At 38.5% G+C, this 21761-nt stretch overlaps 1 protein-coding gene across 1 annotated transcript; it reads left to right on the forward strand.

The window, feature by feature from the left end:
* Positions 1-2108: 2108 nt before the first annotated feature.
* nol6 (nucleolar protein 6 (RNA-associated)) lies at positions 2109-17343 on the forward strand. The gene is made up of 26 exons (XM_037680487.1): positions 2109-2258; positions 2547-2723; positions 2806-2922; positions 3040-3219; positions 3316-3484; positions 3615-3749; positions 3973-4136; positions 4239-4359; positions 4471-4529; positions 4618-4719; positions 4799-4914; positions 5105-5282; positions 5367-5489; positions 6615-6763; positions 7030-7105; positions 9034-9174; positions 9296-9413; positions 9621-9775; positions 9874-10037; positions 10131-10283; positions 10385-10482; positions 10605-10729; positions 13856-13945; positions 14057-14257; positions 16782-16883; positions 17043-17343. The coding sequence occupies exons 1-26, from the start codon at positions 2220-2222 to the stop codon at positions 17190-17192; spliced, it is 3402 nt and encodes a 1133-aa protein (XP_037536415.1). The 5' UTR covers positions 2109-2219; the 3' UTR covers positions 17193-17343.
* The last annotated feature ends 4418 nt before the right edge of the window (positions 17344-21761 follow it).

Raw genomic sequence — 21761 nt, forward strand, 5'->3', positions numbered from 1 at the left:
ACAAATAATTACAATAACGTCAAACAGAATGGACAAACATAACAGTTATCTACATCCCCCTTTTTAATCTCTGAGCTTCCAGGAAAAACAAAGTTAACAAATTCCTTAGGAAAATGAACATATACAAGGTCATTGGTTACCTGAAATTAAAGATTCACCTTTAAACTTAAATGCACTGTAACCACAGTCACAAATGTAGCTTTACAGCATTAAATGAAATAAAAACATATTTTGAAAACACAAAATATAATGTCTGTGTACTCTCAATCTAAAAACTTACGGTTTGGTTTTGGTACTCTACCATATCTGGTTCGGTACAAATTGTCATCAGTAAACATTAAGCATCTGTCAGGTGTGTACTTTTTATTCAGTCGTTCTTTCATCAGTCTCTTGTTCCTGCTCTTCCTTGCCTGGTTTTGGTTGTTCAGTGTGAGTTTTTTTTCATGTTTGTTGGATTTAATTTTGTCAGGTTCAACTTTATCCATATTTTGAGACATGTCCAGTTCATTGTTATGAACTCTTCAGACTGTGGCTCATTTACAGGCAAAAGGTGTTGTCTATTGCACCTGTATTCCTTCCCATCCTACTCCACTATATAAGAGCAGAGCTCCGCACATCTCTGAAGTACAACTCCAATCTTGTCATGTCCTTTTTGTGTTCACAACCTCACTTGGTTTTGTGTTAATGGACTGAGCATCTTGCTGGTCTTGTCATCCAGTTTGATTTGCCAGAAGGAGCTCTTTGTGTCCAGAAGAGAGAAAACAGTTGCTCCTGACATCTGGGCTGCCACTGTGTGCATAGGATGATGGGGTCGTATTAATGCTTTATTTAAATTCATCGGGTCTATACAGATACAAATATCACCAGTGTCTTTTTTGTGTGTGGTAGCCATGTTGGACACCCATTTTCTGGGCTCCTCCATTGGTTCAATTACTCCTAAGCCCTGCATTCTCATTCATTATTCCAGAGTTTGGAGTTAAAGTAGGGAAGAGATTAAACAACAAATTATCAGTATACACAGGAGAAATGGTTGCAATATTACTGGCAGTTCAATGGATAGAAGATAATCAACCACTCAGATCAATCATGTGCTCAGATTCCTGTTCATCATTAATTAGTATAAAAAAATAGTTGTTCAGAAAGCAGACCAGACATACTGACAGAAATACAGCAAACGTTAATCGGAATTAAGATGATGGGGTTAACTGTTACATTTTTATGGATACCAGCTCACATAGGAATAAGAGGAAATGAAATAGCAGATCATATCAGTAGAAATAGAAAATGGCAAAAGCAATGGGAAGAAGAAACAAAAGGTCGATGGTTTTACAGAATTCAACGAAAAGCAGGAGAAATGAGAAGAGCTGAAAGAAACAGAAGGGAGGAAACGGTCATATCACGACTCAGATTTGGGCACACAGCTGGACGATAGGGAAACATAACACTGGTAAATGTGACTACTGTGGGGAAGATGAGAACATGTGCTAATGATCTGCAAGAAATGATCATGAAAGAAGGCATGATTAGACTCACTGGAATAAAAGTCAGATTCGACCCTGTACAGTTGTTACAAAGGAATTCAAGATCTGCAAGTACCGGCATCTTGCTGAGATACCTGAAATGGATTCAGTTATTTAAAAATAATATAAGTGTTATTTATTTATGCATTCTTATGGATACAACAGTCCATGCTCAATACCCTTATGGATATTTTTTTGAGCGTCATTTTACAATCCAAACCAGCAGGTGGCGGTAATGCTTCAAAACATGTGAATGCCAACCGCCAAAAGAAACCGAAGAAGAAGCTTTACTGCTTCTGAGCAAATCAGAAATAATTTGCTGCTAGTGGTTTAGTTAGCCTTTGGCACATGTCGTACATGTGAGACGGTAACGAAAGGAAGTATTGTAAAGCGTTGATTTTAAGCTAATAGTTTTATATTTAGCTGAAAACGGGTTAATACATGAAGAAGATGCTGGCAGCCGCTCATACACGCATACGAGCTGGCTTCTGCTTATGCAACCTATCTTGATTTAGTAGGCGGGGCTTGTACACATAAGCCAATCATATTTCAGCTTCCTACTTCTGAGCAAATCAGAAATAAGTTGTTGCTAGCACGTTAGTTAGCCTTTAGCACATGTGTGACATTAACGAAGTGAAGCATTGTAAACCTTTACTTTTAAGCTAGTAGGTTTGTCTTTAGCTGAAAACGGGTTGAAATATGAAGAAGAAGCATACAGTTGTAGAGGAACCAGAAAAGGTAAGAGCTTTATGATTGATTAATATCTTTTTAACAGGTTTGTAAGGCTAGCATGCAGAATGGTGAGTGCATACATGCTTTTCATGTGTTGCATTTTGGGTAAAACTTACTTGGATGAAAATAGACAGTAAAAAAAAAAAAAATACAGAAATTAGCGATTTATTAATGTGACATATTTGATGATGTTTATTCTACTTATTGTTGTACAACTCCAAGTTAGTGTACAGTTTGGCTGCTGTTGTATTTTTACAGATGAATGTTTTTGATTTCTCCCATCATGATGAGAAGGAGGAGGAAAATGAGCCCCCAGTTAAAGGCAAAAGGCACAGACCTGAGGAGGAGGAGGTGGTCTATCATCCGGTGAAACTTTCCAGAAATGATCTGTATAGACCTCCGACAGCAGAGGAGCTGAACCAGCTGAAAGAGACAGATAATCTGTTCCACTGCAGCCTCCTGAAAATGCAGGTGAGACTGCTCAGATGAAAACACAAAAGCAACACTCTTGCACACGTCTAATACAACGTGATGTCTTCTGTCGATTTAACAGATGGACGAACTGCTGAAAGAGGTTGTCCTTAGTGATCGCAGGAACCAGCAAATCAATGTCTTCATTCAGACCCTGACCAAGCTGCTGCAGAACGTGCCGGTGTCACCAATAGTTGAGGTGTGTACTGCTCTGACTAGTAAGCAAAACATCACCATTCGACACAAAATCACCTTTTTATTTTACTACCTCTGCCCATTTAGCCACAGCTATTGCAAAGTATTCTCTTGTGCGCAGGTAAATGACCTGTCTTGGCTGTCTGGTGCAGTTAAAGTGCCTTTTCTTCTGACGCCCAAAACAACAAAGGGTAAATTCCACATGGCACCTCCAGCCTCCATTGATCTGGTTGGGAGCTACCCGCTGGGCACCTGCATCAAACCAAACATTAAAGTGGACCTGGCTGTTACAATCCCAGCTGTAAGTCATCACCTGAAGCCATACAGAGAAGTTCAATGTTGTCATTTGTTGACTGCAGTGTGAAGGAACATAAACTAATGTTCTTTGTGCCATCAGGAGGTCCTCCAGCACACAGACTTTTTAAACCAGAGGTATCCGAGGAAAAGGGCTCTCTACTTAGCAGGGCTTGCCCAGCATCTGAAGTCCTCCCCTGACATCGGGACAATGCGCTTCTCCTGTCTCCTTGGAAACAGGCTTCAACCTGTTCTGCTGCTGACTCCACCGGGTATTTGAACTTAATTTTATGGCACACTGAACAAAATTTCTTCACATTTTAGCTGTATGTGGCTCATTGTTTGGAATTCCTCATGTCGTGATTTCTTAGTGAGTTGGGTTTCTTGTGACTTATCATTTAGGTAAAGACTCCTCAAGGTTCACAGTCTGTCTTCATGTCTGCCCACCTCCTGGGTTCTTCAAACCCAGTCGTTTCCACCCTAACAGGAATAATGTTAGGACAGAGTGGTACATTGGACTGCAAACATCCCACGCTGGTAAGATGGTTAACTGAGGTTAATAAACAGGTAGTTAAAATGAGTACATCCCAGTTTCTGAATCAGATGTTTACCATTTTCTAGTTTCTGGTTCGTTTGATGCAAGAATACTTAATTTTATTATTTATCATTCAGGGGTTTCCAAGATTTTGTTAAACTCTTACGTAACGTTTATGCTTCTGAACAGCCCGGTTCAATTCAAATGTCATTTGCATTGTTTCAGAGCGTAGTGAACCTCCCACTCCACACTACAACACCTCTGTTCTGGCGGACTTACTGCCCAGGGCTCACCTCCAGTTTCTTTCTGCTGTCAGCTCCCAGTGCTCAGCTTTCTCTGATGGAGTGGCTTTGGTAAAAGTCTGGCTTCGTCAAAGAGAGCTCGACCAGGTAGGAAGCCTGCAAAAGCTAACTTATCCTCTTTTATTTATTTATTATATTTTTGTTTGTTTGTTTTTTTTTGTTTGTCACATCTGCATTTTTACCTTTTAGGGCACTGGCTGTTTTAATGGATTCCTGGCCTCAATGCTCTTGGCCTATCTGCTGATCACTCACAGGATCAGTAACACCATGACAGCCTATCAGCTGCTTCGGAATTGCTTGAATTTCTTGGGTAAGAAAGTAAAAAAAAAAATCACTGAACTTATATTTTATATCTGATCATTAAATTTAACATTTCACTCATTGGAATATTTTGTGACATTCCCAACTTCTTGACTTTTAGCTTCTACAGACCTGACTGTGAATGGAATCAGCTTGGCCAAAAATCCGGACTCTACAGCCGTAAGTGATCAATTGTCTCATCGTGTGCATCAATTATTTTCCTACTTTTTATTCACGATGTTTGAATGTTTTTTCCTTTTCCCTGCAGCCATCTCTTGTGGACTTCCACAGTGCTTTTCAGGTTGTGTTTGTGGACCCTTCAGGACATCTTAACATGTGTGCTGAAATGACTGCTTGTACCTACAAACAGGCAAGTAGCATAAACATGGTTGCACGTGGATACAATATTTGCCCAGTGAGATTGACCCGTTATCATTTTTGACCCTCAGTTGCAGCATGAGGCATCGCTGTCATTGGAATTCTGGGACAACCCCACAGTAGATGGGTTCCACTGCCTCCTTATGACCCCCAAACCCATGATAAGGACAAGTGACCATGTCTTCCAGTATGTTTGTGTCTAACACTTCAAATACATCCAAACCTACTGTATATGCTGAACTCATTGTTAATGTATAGTAATGTCAGCTGTTAAACAGTGTGCTGGAGACTGAACCATACAGCCAGATGAAATCACAACAGTAAGTTTAACTCAACCAAGTCCTCACACTTGTGTTTATTTTTCCACTCTCACACAGGTTGTGTGACTTGGTAAAGCTTCAGTCCAGCTGTAAAAAACAGAATCTGCTGAGCAAGTTGATGGATCGCAGCGGAAATTATATCCAGACTGCACTACCTTTTATTCTGTCTCTGCTCCAGCAAGGACTGGGCCAAAGGATTCACCTCCTCACCCACTCTCTCTCACCTGACCTTGAGGTATCATGCTCTAAAAATACTTTCTTGCACGTTTCTAAAATAGTATATATTTAATACAACAGTTTTAAAACTTTTTCCTTACAGTGGTCTGTAGAGAGTGAAGCCCCAAAATACAAAGCTCATCCTCCCCTCTCCTTTGGTTTGCTCTTAAGACCAGAGCTGTCATCTTCTGTCCTGGAAAGAGGACCCCCTGCAGATAACCCCAAGGTAACATCACCTTACTGTTTATTACAAGTGATCATGGCTCTTTATTTCAGGTTGGGAGGAGTTTAGATGGCTTCAAATTCACCCTCAGTCAGTAGTTTAAAAATGATAAACGTAATGAAGCACGTTTATTTTTTTTGTTGTAGTTATAGTAGTCCCTTGTTTATCATGGGGGTTACGTTCCGGACCCCCCAATAGGTGAAAAACCGCGAAGTTGAAACGCTATATTTATTTTAGTACTTATATCTATATCAAGGCTTTAGAAACCCTTCCCACACTCTTACAATGCTCTAACCTCTTAAACCTACTTCATTTTAACAACATACATACATGTACTGCACAGTAGCTACGTACTGCAAACAAAACCACACAATAGTGTCCAATTCCCAATGGATTCTGTACGGCTCTCTGCATCTGCTCCGCGCCAAAGTCACTATGAATAAAGACCAAACTTTTTTGGATCAGATAAAAACTTTCCCTCCATTTCAGCAGAAGGCAATGGCTGGAAGCACTGTTGGGGATTCTGGGAAATGTAGTCCTTTTGAGTGGTGATGCAGTGTAGGCTTATTGAGAGAACTACAAAATGGCATCGCCTGTCTGAAGTATATATATTTTTCCATTAACTTTTTACTGTATCCTGTACGGTCCCAGTCATGTAATATGAAAGTTGTCAATTGTGTGTCGTGTACAATCTTTTATTTTTATCGTGTACAATCTTACTTTGAAAAACCGCAAAAGTTGAACCACGAAGTAGTGAGAGACTACTGTGTCACAAAAGTCTGTAGCATTCCATTTGCTTCATCATGGAATGGGATGCTAATCCCATGGGATTATGGGATGCTAAATCTATTTACATTAATTAGGAATGACGTTTTACGTCATGTCTATTTTCAAATTGACTAACATGTATTCCAAATTTAGAAAAAAAAGTGTTTTTCATATTTATTCCTATATAAGTCTGGTGGTAAAAATTAAACATTTTACAGTTTTTTTTTTAATACAGAAATTAGTTTGCAAACTGGTAATTTTTACTCAAGCTAATTTTTTGTTGTTTGCCATGTTTAACTCGTTTCTGTTTTGCATGTGTTAGCATGCTTGTATTTAAAAAATGTGCCGTATCGTTGCTAGGCAGCTGAGTTTCGACAACTGTGGGGCCCTCGCTCCGAGCTGCGTCGTTTCCAGGACGGCGCCATCACCGAGGCTGTGCTGTGGGATGGAAAGAGCATGTGGCAGAAGCGGCTCGTCCCTAAACAGATCATCACACACTTACTTCAGCTGTACGTATTTCACCTTAGCAGAACTTCCAGAGATCTGACCATCGAAGAGCTCAACAAGTCCTTGGTCTGTACTTAGTGGGTGGAAGAATGTCCACACGGAGCCCCGTCTCTTCACATCGTGCTTCACGGTTTTATGTCTTAGTAGCCGCAGTTTATGCCTATCATTAATCATTAAAACGAATAAAAAATAAAAGAGATGAAATTATATTGAATTTTTTTATTTATTTAGAAACTTTGTTTTAATTTTATTTTATTTACTTTGTCAGTCACGCAGATATCCCCAAGTCCTGTGTGCGATATGTTGGAGCGATGATTGATGACGTCATCAAAACAGGAAGCGAGGTAAACGTTTCTGCGTAATTATGATTCCAGTTTTGCTTATTTTTATTACTTTCAAAATGAGGTGAATGGGTAGGGGAACACAGGACCAAAATGCAGCGTAAAGCAATGAAATATTCTTAAAAAGGAAAATAAATGAGGAATGCTTGCATTTTAATATTTTATTTTGGTAACATAAGGATCTTTGCTATCATGGTCACTCACAAGTATGTTAAATACCTTTTCATTTTTCTACTATGCATTTCCTACTTGCTACTCAGTTTTTTGTTGTTGTTTTTTTTATTGTTTCTGGTGGGTTAGTGCTCAGCTGTCAAAAGATTGCACGTTTGAGTAAAGGCAGGAAAACTTTAGGAGCACAAATTAATTGGGTCAATGCAAACCCCAGTTAAAATAGCAGGGAAAAGAGGAATTTGGAGCATGGCTGCAGCCTGTGATGGTCAAGAAGGTGAAGGATTTTGCAGGAAAAAAGCCAAAGAGGTCGACATGTGGAAAGGTGAACCGGTTTTGTCCTGGAAATCGTTTAGCTGCTGCGGGAGCACGCACACCCTGTTTAAGTGTCAGTTTGATTTGCTGTTTGTGCTGCTTTAGTTCTTAGATTAAACTTTATTAGCACTAAAACACAAATATTTGTGTGCACAATATTCCATTTAAATAAATGTCCCAGTTCTTAACTTTTTTTTTTTTTTTTTTTACAAAAACTCACGTTTTCATCATGAGAGTTTCAAGCATTCATAGTTTATGTGAAATATCTGTAACTCTCAGTTGTACATGGGATGTTAGCAAAATGAACGAGGTGAGGTGATGTCTGGTCTGTGCCACCACCCGGCCGGAGTGTTAAACAGCAACGGATTGATGATGACGCACGTTAACTTTTAACTGAGTGTAAAACTTTAGTTAACCACAACATAAAGAACCAATAAACTGCGGAGCCCCGTGAGGGCCATGTCGAGAAAAAAACATGTTGCATTATGCATTTTTATTGATTTACTTGTGACTATAAAGTAGAGGAGCAAACACTGCACTGTCATGAAGAGCTACAGATCCAATGCACCACCTTCATTTTATGTAATTTAAAGTGTGGATTTTAGTACAAACTCTGTCTGCACCAAACTTATATAAGTCACATTCAGTGCTGAAGTAGGACTTGGTAAGTGACGTGTGAGGCAGTCGTCCATGTCCCCGACACTTCCTGCTCCTGTCCAGAATTTACACTTTGATCATGTTTTATCTGCTATCACTTCCATTTGATGGACGTTATCCAAGTTAAACTACGAATTCATGGTCTCTGATTTCATTTTTCACTTGTGCACATTGTTGTCCTTAATAAAATATAAATAATAATGATAATAAACATGGTGATGCTTGTTTAAATAAGTTTGAATTGAAAAGTAAATATTGAGTATTAAAACTTTGTCTTCTGTAAAACAAAACAAAAAATTGTGAAATAGTTTATATGTTGATTGTCAGTTACGTCAAAAAGGACTTTAAAATCACTTTTGGTGACATTAAAAAAAGTTTCATTAAATTTGTTTGGCTGATTTCATCAGAAAGCCAGTAAAAGTATTGTTCATCTATATGAGACGATGTCAAAAGGTCTGTGTTTGTATCAACTACTACATGTGCCTCTTGCGTTTCTACTTGTGTACATAAAATGTGATTATATTACCTGATGTCTCTTGCTGTATTTAAAGTTATTCTCCAGCTCCACCAAGGGCTTAAAAAAACAAAAAGAACATAAATACTTACAGTTTACGTGAACTGACCATGTTTAAAAGAACTTGAAGAAGAGGGGGGAAAAGTACATTTTCTGGAATAAATTTTTGTAGTTCCATTAATATCGAGTAAAAAAACGTAGTATTTTCTGTATTATCAAAAGTACCCAGTTTAAATTTTTAGTTGTAACTCAACATTTCACCTGTCCTGATCTTCAGGTGCCTGGTACTGGAGAAGAGCAGAGCTTGGTGGTGGTTCAGTCGTACGATGACCTGAGCAGGAAGTTATGGAAGCTGGAAGATCTGCCTCTTGCCATCACTGCAGTGCAGGGAGCCCACTCTGCTCTTCGATACACGCAGGTAAAAGCTCATGGGAGTTAGCTGCTACAGCTCGTGGTGGTGCTGAAGGTGTGCTGTAGACCTGCAAGATTTAAAGCTGTATGTAGATTTGGTGTGCAGCATTTTTGACTGTGTTTTTCAGGTTTTCCCCCCCGAGCCACAGAAGCTGGACTACTCCTTCTTTGACAGAGAAAAGACTTCGAGATCACTGGTGCCAAAGCAAAACAAGCCCTGTCCACGTTATATAACTCCTATCACAGGTCGGCGCCACACCTTTAGAAACGGCTCTTAACTCTTTCTACCATTATTAAACCCTTGTTATGTCTGGGTCTGACAGGATTGTTATCATTGGTGATTTAGGTTCTGATTTGGCAGCGATGAGTGTTCTGACATGTTCTGTGACAGGACAGATAGAATGTTAGAAGTTATTAATCGTGTTTGTATTATATTTTTATTTGTTCTTGTAGTGATTTGTCATATGGAGGGAAGTGGAAAGTGGCCTCACGACCGCCTCGCTATCCGCCACATTCGAGCTGGCTTTCATATTCGCCTGGCAGAGTTACTCAAGAAGCACCATAATTACACGTGCAATCCTTGTCCCACCCACCTGGATGTCTGGAAGGTATATTTTTTTTAGGTGTAATGTTAAAGACGGTTTATATTTTGTAAGTCAGTATCATTTGTTTGAGAATATTTGCTTCTGTCTCCTTTTGCTTTCAGGACGGTTTGGTGTTTCGAATCCAGGTGGCGTACCATCGTGAGCCTCAGGTCTTGCGGGAGAGTGTGAATACAGAGGGGCTGCTGGTGGTGAGGGACAACGAGGAGGCTCAGGCTCTGGAGATGGTCACTATTCACAAACCTCTACTTACCAGCACATTGCACGGGTAAAGACAACAACATGGTGCCTCCATGAAAAAAGCAGACTTCTAATGTTCTTCTGTCTATCTCACATTTACCGGTAATCTTATTCGTGTTAGTCTCCAGCAGCAGCATCCATGTTTTGGAGCAGTTTGCCGCTTAGCAAAGCGCTGGTTGGCGGCTCAGCTCTTCAGTGACGACATCACAGAGGACACAGCGGATCTTCTCGTGGCATCGCTCTTCCTTCAGCCTGCCCCCTTCACTCCTTCTAGGTAATTCTAAATTTTTATTAATTAGCGGAAATCACGTTTTCCCCAGACGCTTTGTTTTGCTCAGCAGGTCATGTGAATGAACGTCTCTTGTTTTGTCCCAGCTCTCCTCAGGTGGGCTTCCTGCGTTTCCTTCATCTGCTCTCGTGCTTTGACTGGAGGAACAACCCGCTGGTAGTCAACTACAACAACCTGCTCACAGGCAAGTGCTTCCACAAACAAATCCCCCCGCCGACCTCCTGCTCCTTTGACATACTTTAACATCCTGCCCTCATGTTTTGCTTTTTCATGCCAAGTTTAATTGTTTACCTCTGTCACGTGTAGCTGCCGACTACACAGAGATCAAGAATGACTTCATGGCGTCGAGGGACTCTCTGCCCGTCATGTTTATAGCAACGCCTAAAGACAAAAAAACGTCTTTGTGGACCAGACGAGCTCCAAGCATACAGGTTATGACACAAAAAGCAACACATTTAATATATTAGAACTCAATACAACAGCACTACATTGAGTATTAAGCATTAAATAAGGAAAAATGGGATTTGTAGGCAATAAAGTGTTTTGTTGTGTTCGATAACTTCTTCACAATGAGGATTATAAACAGCGGTGCAGAAAAGAATTGCATGTCCTCGGCAGAGAGCAGTCACATAATTTTCCAATCCGGGAGCCTTTTCTTAATGCGCACTGTTCCCCTGGATCACACTAAAAAGAAAGAAAGCATACCATTATGATTTATTTGTGTAACAATTGCTATTTTTTTTCCTGCATAAATCAATAAATACTCAGATATTTCAGATAGATGCGTTGCTCACCGCCGGCAGGTAGCCATGTTTTTTTCTTAGAGCTGGAAATTGACCGTTCTGAAGTCTTTCCAAAACCTGGTGCAAGTCATTGATCTGGGAAATTAAAATGCATTTTTGGCACACAAAAAAAAAAAAAAATCAATTAAAACTCCTAAGATGGTGAATCTAACGGACACATTTAGTTTAATTAACGGCGCAGGTTGTTGTTGTTGACCATCAGGTGCAACTCACCAGTTGCTTTTCGTTGCTGTCCTCTGTCGCAGTGAAATAAGTTGAATATTGAGTTTTGTATTCCTCTGTTTGAGTGTGAGCGTAGCTGTGAAAAAATCCCGTAGCAAACAGTTGTGCACAAAAGAGAAATGCGCACCACGCGGTCATGGTGCTAGGCTGACCCAGATAAGTTTCCTGTGCTCGCCTTCCCTGATCTTCCAACAAGCGCAGCTTTAAAGTAGTGAGACTCTCTAAACATCCTCCTTTATAAGAGTAGCAGGATATTTGTAGTGTGTGACGTCTTAATGGAGACGTCACAGTCTCTGCTTCACTTTGGCCTTGTGTATGGGGCTCCCTGCGTTACACATGACTGTTTGTTAGCCTGCAGTGGCTTTACCTGCAGTACGGCTCGTCTAAAAGAGGATCACAGAAAATACCAGGCAAACACTCACTCGTTGTTTTTTTTAAGGTATGATGAAACCTTCAATTACTTATTTTTAATGTTAATATCTAAAGCCTGCAAGTATGTAGTATTTGTCCTGTGTTCTCAAATGTGTTAGGAAATATTAAGCAAAAACCCCTCCCATACAAACCAGTAGTACAGTTGAATTGATGATGTAAAACAGCATCTCTGTGATAGGTTGCTTAATACGTGTAGACATTTAATTGAATTTAAAAGATCATAAATTTCAATAACATTATTTTCTGAAGGAGCTACGGTACATGCTCCTTCAACTAGGGATGTGCAATATGGCATAAAATTCATATCACGATATGCATTGTGAAGGATGGTGATAACGATATATATCACAATATGTTTTTTGTATAAAACTTGCAATAGGACTTTAAAAAAAAAAAAAAAAAGCATACATTGTCCTTTTGCCATCATTTATTGTGAAAACTACTATACCACAAAATAATCTCAATTAAGAAAATTCCACTACTAGGTCCAGAGAGTTTTTAAATAATAAACAAATCAAGTATTAGGCTTCTTGCTTGTAGTGCGAAATATATCAAATGTAGTTTTAGCCATATGTTTTAAACAAAATAATATGTTGTTAACTCAACAGTTTCCAGTGTTCTCACTTGAGAAATGAACAGCAACAGAGCAGCATTTTACACTGAAAACACTTCACCCTCCAAACCTCTAGTGGGCGTCTCCTTCCGCTTTAAGGAGAGCCGACACAAAATGGCGACCAGTTTCCTCTGTGGCTTTGACCAGAGGGTCTCGCAGTAAAATCACACAACACAGCGTTCTTTTCACAGATCAGAGAGCAGGTTTCTCTAAAGCTGACCAACGCTTACTTTAACTTTTGACGGGAAAAATAAAAAAAACTTTCGATGGAACTCAGCATTTTGCGCATGTGTCCGAATACGGCAACACTAAGGCAAGCGGGCTGCATTAGTTAGCTTGTAGCTTTGCTACTTAGCTCTTGAAGAAAACACTTTAACACCACTTACGCACAGTTTTCAACTAAAAAAAAGTAACTATTAAATCTGACAACTCTGATTTTTACATCAGATACAGCATTAGAGGTTAGCCGGTAGAAGACAGATTTTTTTCTACCGTGTACCATATATATCGTGCGTTCCTACCTTCAACATGTTTAGATGAAGATAAAATAAGTACATTTAGTGTATTATTCTAGACATTATCTGTATATTTAGATTTATTTTTTATTTTTTTTATTTATGATGCTGAGATTTTACACAACAGCACAGTGGAAATCCGTTTGCTTCCTTGCTTCCACATTTAAATCTGTTTTTTGTATATTTTTATGTTGAAAGTAGTTTTAAAGCATGGTGAATCTACTATGTTTTTATGATTTTAAGATTGGTAAAATAATTATTATTGTTTTATGGGCAGCCATCTTTTATGTATTTATAAAGAATTATTTAAATTTCACCAACTGATCATTGTGCTGTTGTTGCCTCTGCAGTTCCTCTTAGTGACCACTAGGGAGCAGATAATGATGAAGACATTCAGCTCTACCATGAACTGTTTGCTTTCATGGCCACAACATCTCAAATACATAGTAATGTACATTGTTAAGTACATTTCAAATTCTGACTGATTTTACATTTTCAAGATGACAAACTAAAAAGTGATGTTTCCAATCTTAAGCAAACCTCTGATTTATATTTATTTAACTTAAGTCTTCTTTGTTTTAAGCACTAACATAATAACTGATTGTGTGTTATCACAAGTATTGAGTAAATCCAAAGACACACGTTCTTTAACTTCGTTTAGCCACACAGGAAATAATTGCCACCTTGAACTGATTAGAGATGAATAATGAAATGTATCAAATGAAGATGGTATTGTTGCTGTATACATTTGATTCAAATCAAGATGCTTGTGAGGATTATCAGTTCTAAGGCTTTAGATAAGCTGAGTTCAGTGCATCAAACATCAAACTTACCAGGTGCTTGTGCAATGCTGCCTTGATTTTTCACAACTGTTTACAGATATATTTCAGTTCTAACCAAGAATTGTTCAAGCTACATTATGAATCTGTATTTATTTATTTGTTTATTTATTTATATATTGTGTGGTTTCAGATGCTGCAGCGTGTGATGTTGGTGGCAGCAGAGAGTCTGAAGGTGTTGGAACATCAGCTGATGGATGGCAGCCAGACACAAGATGTGAGGGTGGGTCTAAAGCTTTAATTCCTTCAACACTACACGATTCATTAACCCGTTATGTGTTGTAAGTTATGATTTTACTAGCACTATAACGCATGTGTCTGCATGTTTCTGTAGGTGATCATGCGTCCTCCGTTGGATGCTTACGATGTCTTGATTCATCTGAACCCGAAGCAGCTTCCTCTTCTCAGTCAAGCTGTGGACCCTCCAGCAGTCACCTTCAGCAGGGGTGTAATTACTGACGGCACGCCCCAGTCTGGAGGTGCTCTGCCTGTAATCGACTACAACCCTGTGACCCTCTACCTGACAGAGCTGAGAGTAAGACTTGGTTGTAAAGGGTTCATTTTCGATGGGAGGAGTCTTTACCTAAACATCTGCCAACAAGAGTGCGACGTTGAGCAGCTTCGTAAAGAGTCAAGATAGTTATCAACTGAAAAATATAAATATTCTTCACATGTGCACGTGGCTTTATATTTAAGGTGCTGCGTTTTCTTTCTACTTTTTCCTGTTCGTTTTCTTGTGCGTTCTAAGAGAACGATGAATTGAGGGGAGTGATGGCACAGAGGTTAGAGAGGTCGAGCCTGTGATCGGGAGAATCGGTTTGAATCCCCTGACCTTAACGTCAAAATGTGGGTGGGAAAGGTGAAACGCACACACACCTGCCTCCACCTGCATTTGCCCCACTTTATACCCTTGAGCAAAGCCCTTAACCCCCCTGCTCTTTAGGACACCCTAAATCAGGGGTGTCCAACGTGTGGCCCGAGGGCCATTTGCGAACCTTGGAGTGATTCTGTGTGGCCCTCGACTGCAATTAAATAAGTTAAATAATTTTGACCCACAGACCTAAGAGGTTAATGCAGATGTAGACCTTCTTTACATTTGATGCTGATACTTTTTAAGTATAATTTTTAGGTTTAACGGCAAAAAAGATGAAAATAATCTTCTCAAAATGAGCGAAGTTAAGTACAATACAAAAAATGTAGCTATAATTAATTCCTTTATCCTACAACAAACCTTCACTGACCTACCAAAAAGTAGAATTTTGGATAATTATTCATAAAACTTGGCTAAATTGAACAAGTGTTGTCAAAGAAAATAATTTCAGTTGAGTTAATAATCGACAGGGAGAAATTGGACATTTTTAAAAGAACAAAGTGGTGTCATCGACATACAAGTTGATCAACTTTATCAGTGTCCCTTCAAACCTTCTATGAATCTGTTTTAGCGACTGTCAGCTGTTTTTCAGAACTTTGATGACCCATTTGGGCCGTCCATGGTCCAAATGGGTGATTGAAGTTACACCCCCCTTTTTTTAAAGAACTTACTCATTTTAGGTTTTTGTTTCTGATAGGGCTAGGCAATAATTCATTATCAATATATGTCACGATATATTTTTATCAACGGTGATATGAGTTTTAAGCACATTTTTGATATTTCGATACGATTACAGCGTTTCACTGATGCATTTCTTTTTCTGTTGGGGTTGACGCAGCCGCTTCAATTTCAACCCGGACAGATAAAGCCACGACACAACTACGGAAGAGCGTAGTGACGTAGATGTTACGCAGAGCTCGAGTCCAGAAGGAGACGGCGTTATCAGGCTAGGCTAGGCTAATCTCCAATGCGCGTTAAGTATTCACTTCAAAATGAGTGCCCATGACCGTCAGAATGTGACTGAACAAGCTTTCACAAGCGAAGAGAAAGCAGATGACACATTTGGTGGTTTGAAAGTGGTTCAGCTATGTAAGATGTGATAAACTGCAGGTTTCAGTGCGCTGCGAAATGTGACGGATAATCATTCCAACTAGCGGTGGGAACACATCTAACTTGTTCCACTCGATAGAATAAGCTGAGAGTCAGAAGATGAAGCCCAATAAAAGTTTGAGCCAACTTGTCCCTGAAACAACACCCCCAGATGTATTAAGAGAAACACATGCAGCAAACGTGTTAGGGTTATGTTGTTTAAAGTTAAAACCATTAATACGGACAAAGTTGAGAGTTTTATGTTTATTTGACGGTGATTTCAAGTTTCTTTGAAGGCTAAATACAAATAAAAGGTGATCATTAACTTATTTGTGCCGTTTTTCTGAGGCTTTTATATACTTTATATCGATATCGGAATTATATCGTTATCGACCGAAATTGAGAAATATATTGTGATAAAAGTTTTGGCCATATCCTCCAGCTCTAGTCTTTGAAAATAAATGAAAATGAACTTTCAAAGCACAAGAAAAACAAATGGTCCAAAAAAAATCATTTTAATTCTTGGAAGAAGAAAAAAAAAACTAGGTTTGAGTCTCCTAATGTTCTGGATCTACAAGAATTTAAACTAAACTTTTAATATTTCTCCAAAATAGTATTCTAGTTGTTAAAATTGAGGAGAGAGAAAAAAAAATCACGCTTTAAATATATATTTTTTTCCTTTTAATTCAGATGTTTCTGGCCCGCGAGACCTTTCATCTAGACATTTCTGGCCCACCTATGAAAATGTTTGGACACCCCTGCCCCAGATGGTAGCCCTCTGCTCCACACACAGGGCTGTGGTAGCTTGATGATCAGTTGTTGCATCAGGAAGAACATTTGGCATAAAAACAAAACCCAAATCTTCCAGCAAGTTTCTGAGGAAAAAAAAAAAAAAAACGAGGAAGATGAATATTACCGTAAATCTTTATTGAAACAGGGCTTGAGGGCTCAAGTAGTTGGTATGAGCTGATTTCAAGCTCTAACAGAAAAAAGAATGGAATAAAAAAAAAAGTTTTTATGTACTAAGAAAAGTTCTGTTTTGTATTAAAATAAATATGGAAAACTGTATTTACATATTTTTTTTTATTTTTTTTGGCAGGAGGCATTCAGAGACCTGGCCCTCTTCTTCTGTGATCCTTATGGAGGAACGGTGATCTCAGTTTTATGGAAACCAAAGGCTTTTGAACCTTCACCCTTCAAGGTAAAACCTGTGCCACTATGAATTACTTTAAATGGTAATAACTCAAAAGAAATAATTTTGGACTTAACTTTTCTGCGATCGTCTTCGCATTGTTAGTTTTCTTCACCTTTTATCCTCACGCCGACATGTCGACACTCATCACTCGTTTCTTTTCATCAGACATCTCAGATATCTGCCAGGACTGTGAAGGTGACTGGGCAAGAAGTTCAAACCATTCCTAATGTAGAAGCCATACTGGAGGACTTCAAGATCTTGGGAAAGGGTTTGGTCAAATCAGTGGAAGCCAGATATGAAAAATGGACATTTTAAATTCATAGACCGCTCTCACAACATCTGTATTCTATAGATCTGAAGCTGATGTTTCAATGGAGATGAACTGTTGATAGTGTGGGTAGAACACTGACACAGTTGTTAACAGCAATATATATAGAGAGTAAAATACCTGACCTTTGTATTAATGAGGCTGTATCGTGTTGTAATAAATTTGTATCTTTTGAATTCAAACCAAATTCTTGTCATTGTTTCTGTCTGGGAATGAAACTCTAATCTAAATCTGTTTTAATTGCAAGTTCTATATATTAGTATGTAAAACTAATAATTCACCCAATTAAGTAAAGTTGTTTATTTATATAGGGCTACACAATAAACCAAGGTGAGTGGAAATTTCTGTGGAGTGTTCCAATACTATCAGTTTCAATAGATTCAGTTTCTCTCTGTTTCGTCATCATGACTCAGTGGTCCAGTGGACCAGTGGGTGGGAATGATCATTACCGACATCCGGAGCGTGAATGTAAGGCGCTTGGAAAATGCTGACATTTCTCATATTGACACAGCAGTAAAGATTGTATATGTTGTGTAACCTTTGCTTGCAGTAAAACTGAAATGATCAATTGATAAAAAATTTAAAAAACAGTTTTTAACATTTTTTTGTATTTATTGGTTTTCTTAATGTAGATTTCTGACCAAAAACATTGTTTTCCTGGAGTGTGAAAAAAAAAAAAAAACATGTTGTTGGATAAAACCTGTTATTTAAATTGATACTTTTTAAGATTAGAGACACTGCATGATGGTTAATTGCTTTTAATAATTCTCAAAATGAACTATGAATATTAAAGTTTCAATTAAAAGCAACAAGTAGTTACAGCCATGGTAACGGTGTAAATGTGCAACATTGACGTCGTTCAGTTTAAAAGTAAACAAGTCAAACTGGATTCAGTTGTTTTTCAGGTGTTTGTGGCAGTGCATGGGGTTTTCTATACTATGCACCATTTCAAAACAGAACATCAGGTGGCTTACTATCAAGCAGAGGCATGCCCGTCATGTGCATTTCAAAGATTTGAGCCTCTTGTTACTTGCAAGAGCTTGTGCTGACGCCTCCGTTTCTAAGAATCCTGTCAACGGAGTTAACAGCCACAGCCCAGAAGGCACGAAAATTTGAGATAATTAGTCCCAGCCTTTACACACAACTGCACTGTTCGAGTCAGGTGAATTTACGAAGAAGGATTGTGTATAGGTTTGGTTCAGTTTGGATTGTGCAAGCTTTTCCGCGAAGCACGTCTCCAAATGTGATGGATTTAAGTCCTGCCATAGAACTTATCTGCTCTGAACAAGTTGAGATTAGCTGAGCAGGTCATTAAAACAAAATAAAACTGTGAGCACTACAATTCAAATTTAAGTATTAATGCAACACCTAAGAAGTGATGTCTAAAATAAATTAAGAATATTAATACTGCACTGGTATAGTCTGGAAAGATTGTTTAAAGATGGGGACTGAAGAAAGCTGCCTCCACTGTCTGAGCCCCAGGGTCCAGACTTCACACTTCTTTTAGCCGAGCCACAAAAAACAGACTCCAAACCTCTGCTAAAGCAAGGACAAGAAGAGATAGAAAGAAAGAAAAAAGAACTAGGCATACTTTCAGTGATGGTGAAGTGGCTTAAAATGAGAACATCATGTCTCAGCTTGGCACCATCTGGAGCTGATAAATGTTCAGACAGGTGAACAGTTTGCTGCAGTCAGAAGGGTGTGGTGAGATAAAAGCATATAAACTTTTTTTTTTTCCTTGGAAACCTGTTTAAGGGGAACAACTTTACATGCCTTAACAGTTCGATCCATTCTTTTTAAATTTTTTCAAGTATTATGTGGAGTGTAAACAAAACGAGCAGTCAGAATCGGCATGGTTACAAACATAAATATTGCTTATTAATTTATGCAAAATACAATGCATTTTATATAAACACACACACACACACGATTTGGTTCATTAGCTAAATATGTATTAAACATTAAATTTCTTGTTTCAGAGCTGTTTTTTTGTTGTTTTTTTACTTGCAGCTGAATCACAAAAACAAGGTCCACATCACTTTTTTTTTATGAAATATTACAGAATAGATCAAATTGGAAAGCTCTTGACCAGCAAACTGGCAAAGGAACATGATTATTGTTTCCCAAATTGAGATTCAAGATTATTGTCATTCGCATCACATGTGGTACATGAGGTGAAACAAAATTATGTACTCAAGGTCCCAGTTACGCCCAAAAATAGTAAAAATATAAAGTATACAAAGAAACAATAGACAAGGATCTAAGATATACCGTAAACAATAATGTGATATACAGTGTATTACCAGTTCAGTATATAACTAGTTCATTATCTTAAAAACATACAAAACAAATCAAATGAAAAGTACACTGGATAAACATACTCACATGGGGTCTTGAAAAGTCTTCTTCCCCTGAGGAATGTTGGGGGTAACTATATGAGAAGATTGTTTAAATGTAAGTTACCCAGATCTCTGTCATGATGTCTCCTCTGGCACAGACATGTCTTTGGCCTGGATAATTCTAAGGTATTACAAGGACTCAAACTCTTTGGTATATGAAAAAGATGGTGGGAAAAGTGAACAGGAAATGAAACAAAGTATCTGCCACTGGACACTGTGGAGCACAAGAGTATCATAAGCAATATGTAAATCTATACTGGTTGATTCTTATTTAGACACTTTTTTCCATAGTTTATTGTAAACTATTCCTCAATCAAGGCGTTTGAGAGACTCGATGAATAAAGAAACGTCATGGCGATGCAGTACTTGTTTCTGGTTGTGTATCACTGGTACTTTTTACTCTCATAATCATACAGGACTGTGGATAAGGGTCTGCTGAACAGATGATGCGTTTTGTGGACTTGGCGATGGTTTACGACTGAGCTCCCTGAGGTGTTCAAAAGCTTCAGGAACATTTGGTATTGGGTTTGAAGAAATGGGTCATTTGAAATGGGCCCTTCGTGATCAAGATGAGATCTTGATCATCTTGAAAGCCTTAGGTAAAGTTGGGTTTACGTTGGTGTGAAACTCCTCCAGGCCATCCCTTTGGCTCGACGCAGCAAGTGCTACGAGTTTACAGTCTGATCCAATTAGATTTGTATCGTTTATAGAGAAAATGTTCAGCATGCAACGTTGGCGTTTACAGTCAGGACGAAAATCTGCATGTCCAGGTTTGTTACTCTGCTAAAAAGGATTGCTAATTTCCAGTGAACTGCAGCTACAAGTATAACTGTAGAAACCAGACAGACAAGCTGATCACTGAACCAAAACAATGAAACCGGATGGATGGAAAAAAAAAATGCCAAAATTGATTTTCTTAAGCAACAGTCAGGAGATAACTGTTGAGAAGAACAGCTCAGAGTTGAGTCACTGTCCTGCCACAGGACGGTGAGGTTTGAGTTTCTGATTAGAATGAATTCTGGACACCCCCAAAGACAAATCTAGACAAATATTTCCCTTATTTTTTTATTTTTTTTGGCTGTCTCATCAGGAATACACCTCAGGGCAGATTTGCAGAACATGTTGGGGAGTTTATTTTTCTCAGATAGATTAGAAACAGCTGATGGTTCTCCAGGAGGAGGTGGGAATATGGAGAGGGAGGTCTGAGGACCTTCAGTCCAGGGAACTGGATAGATGGAATGACTGAGCCAGTAATGACAGGGCTCAGCAGTGCCCTGTGACTACGGTGCACATAAATCACGTTTTATGTTCAGCATTTTAAAAAGTTCACGACCCCGATGTTTTTTGAAGTTTATTTTTAGCAAATCTACCTGAGTATTAATTTTTTTCTTTTTCTTTGTGATTACACCATGTGTGTGTGTGTGTGTGTGTGTGTGTGTGTGTGTGTGTGTGTGTGTGTATGTGTGCGTTTGGAATTACTCCTGATCTGAGCTGCGATCTGTCTTGGTCAAGACAATCTGATCAAACAATAAAATAAAGATTTTAAATCTCTCGGATCCCAGTTTAAAAAAAAAACAATAGTAAATTGTAGGATTTATATACAGTATTTCTATATAAATATAAATATATATGTACACAAAGCTTCTCCACACTGTCTTGTTTTGTGTTTTGTGAATTAAAAAAAAGTTAATTAGGTCTGTTATTTTATAATATATTATGTTTGCTATACCTGGTCATAAATGATGAACTGAAATTCATCAGAATTTTTCTAGATGAAAACTAGACTGGAAAAAATAATAATAATGCATTAATAATTGAGACACTGTGGTAAGTTTTCTTATTTTTACCTACAGTATATGCACATGTGCAAAGTATTTTTTTTCTAAATTTAGGAGTTGGTAAAATATGTTTTACAGTGTAAGGCATAAAAATGTCAAATCACACTTTTCAAAAGTCTGGATTGTACCTGTTGCACTTCTGAGCACCAGAATTTACTCTGAATCTTTCAGTATGATTTCTGAGATAAACATGAGGTTTTGTCATCTTCCAAGCAGTGGGCGTTCCCGGTGTTGTCAGCCTGTTAGGAATCCTTAACGGAACGGTATTCTGAGAACTGCACCGGTTGATATTCCAGGAACTGGCGTCTTTCTGAAAGCT

This window comes from Nematolebias whitei, chromosome 8 (genome assembly GCF_014905685.2).
Source record: "Nematolebias whitei isolate Nwh7 chromosome 8, NemWhi1, whole genome shotgun sequence".
Lineage (NCBI taxonomy): Eukaryota > Metazoa > Chordata > Actinopteri > Cyprinodontiformes > Rivulidae > Nematolebias > Nematolebias whitei.

Coding starts and splice junctions, on each gene's coding strand:
- nol6 (XM_037680487.1), top strand. CDS start 2,220: ATGAAGAAGAAGCATACAGTTGTAGAGGAACCAGAAAAG. Junction 10,284..10,384: donor GCCCCCTTCACTCCTTCTAG/GTAATTCTAAAT, acceptor GTTTTGTCCCAG/CTCTCCTCAGGTGGGCTTCC. Junction 13,946..14,056: donor GCCAGACACAAGATGTGAGG/GTGGGTCTAAAG, acceptor ATGTTTCTGTAG/GTGATCATGCGTCCTCCGTT.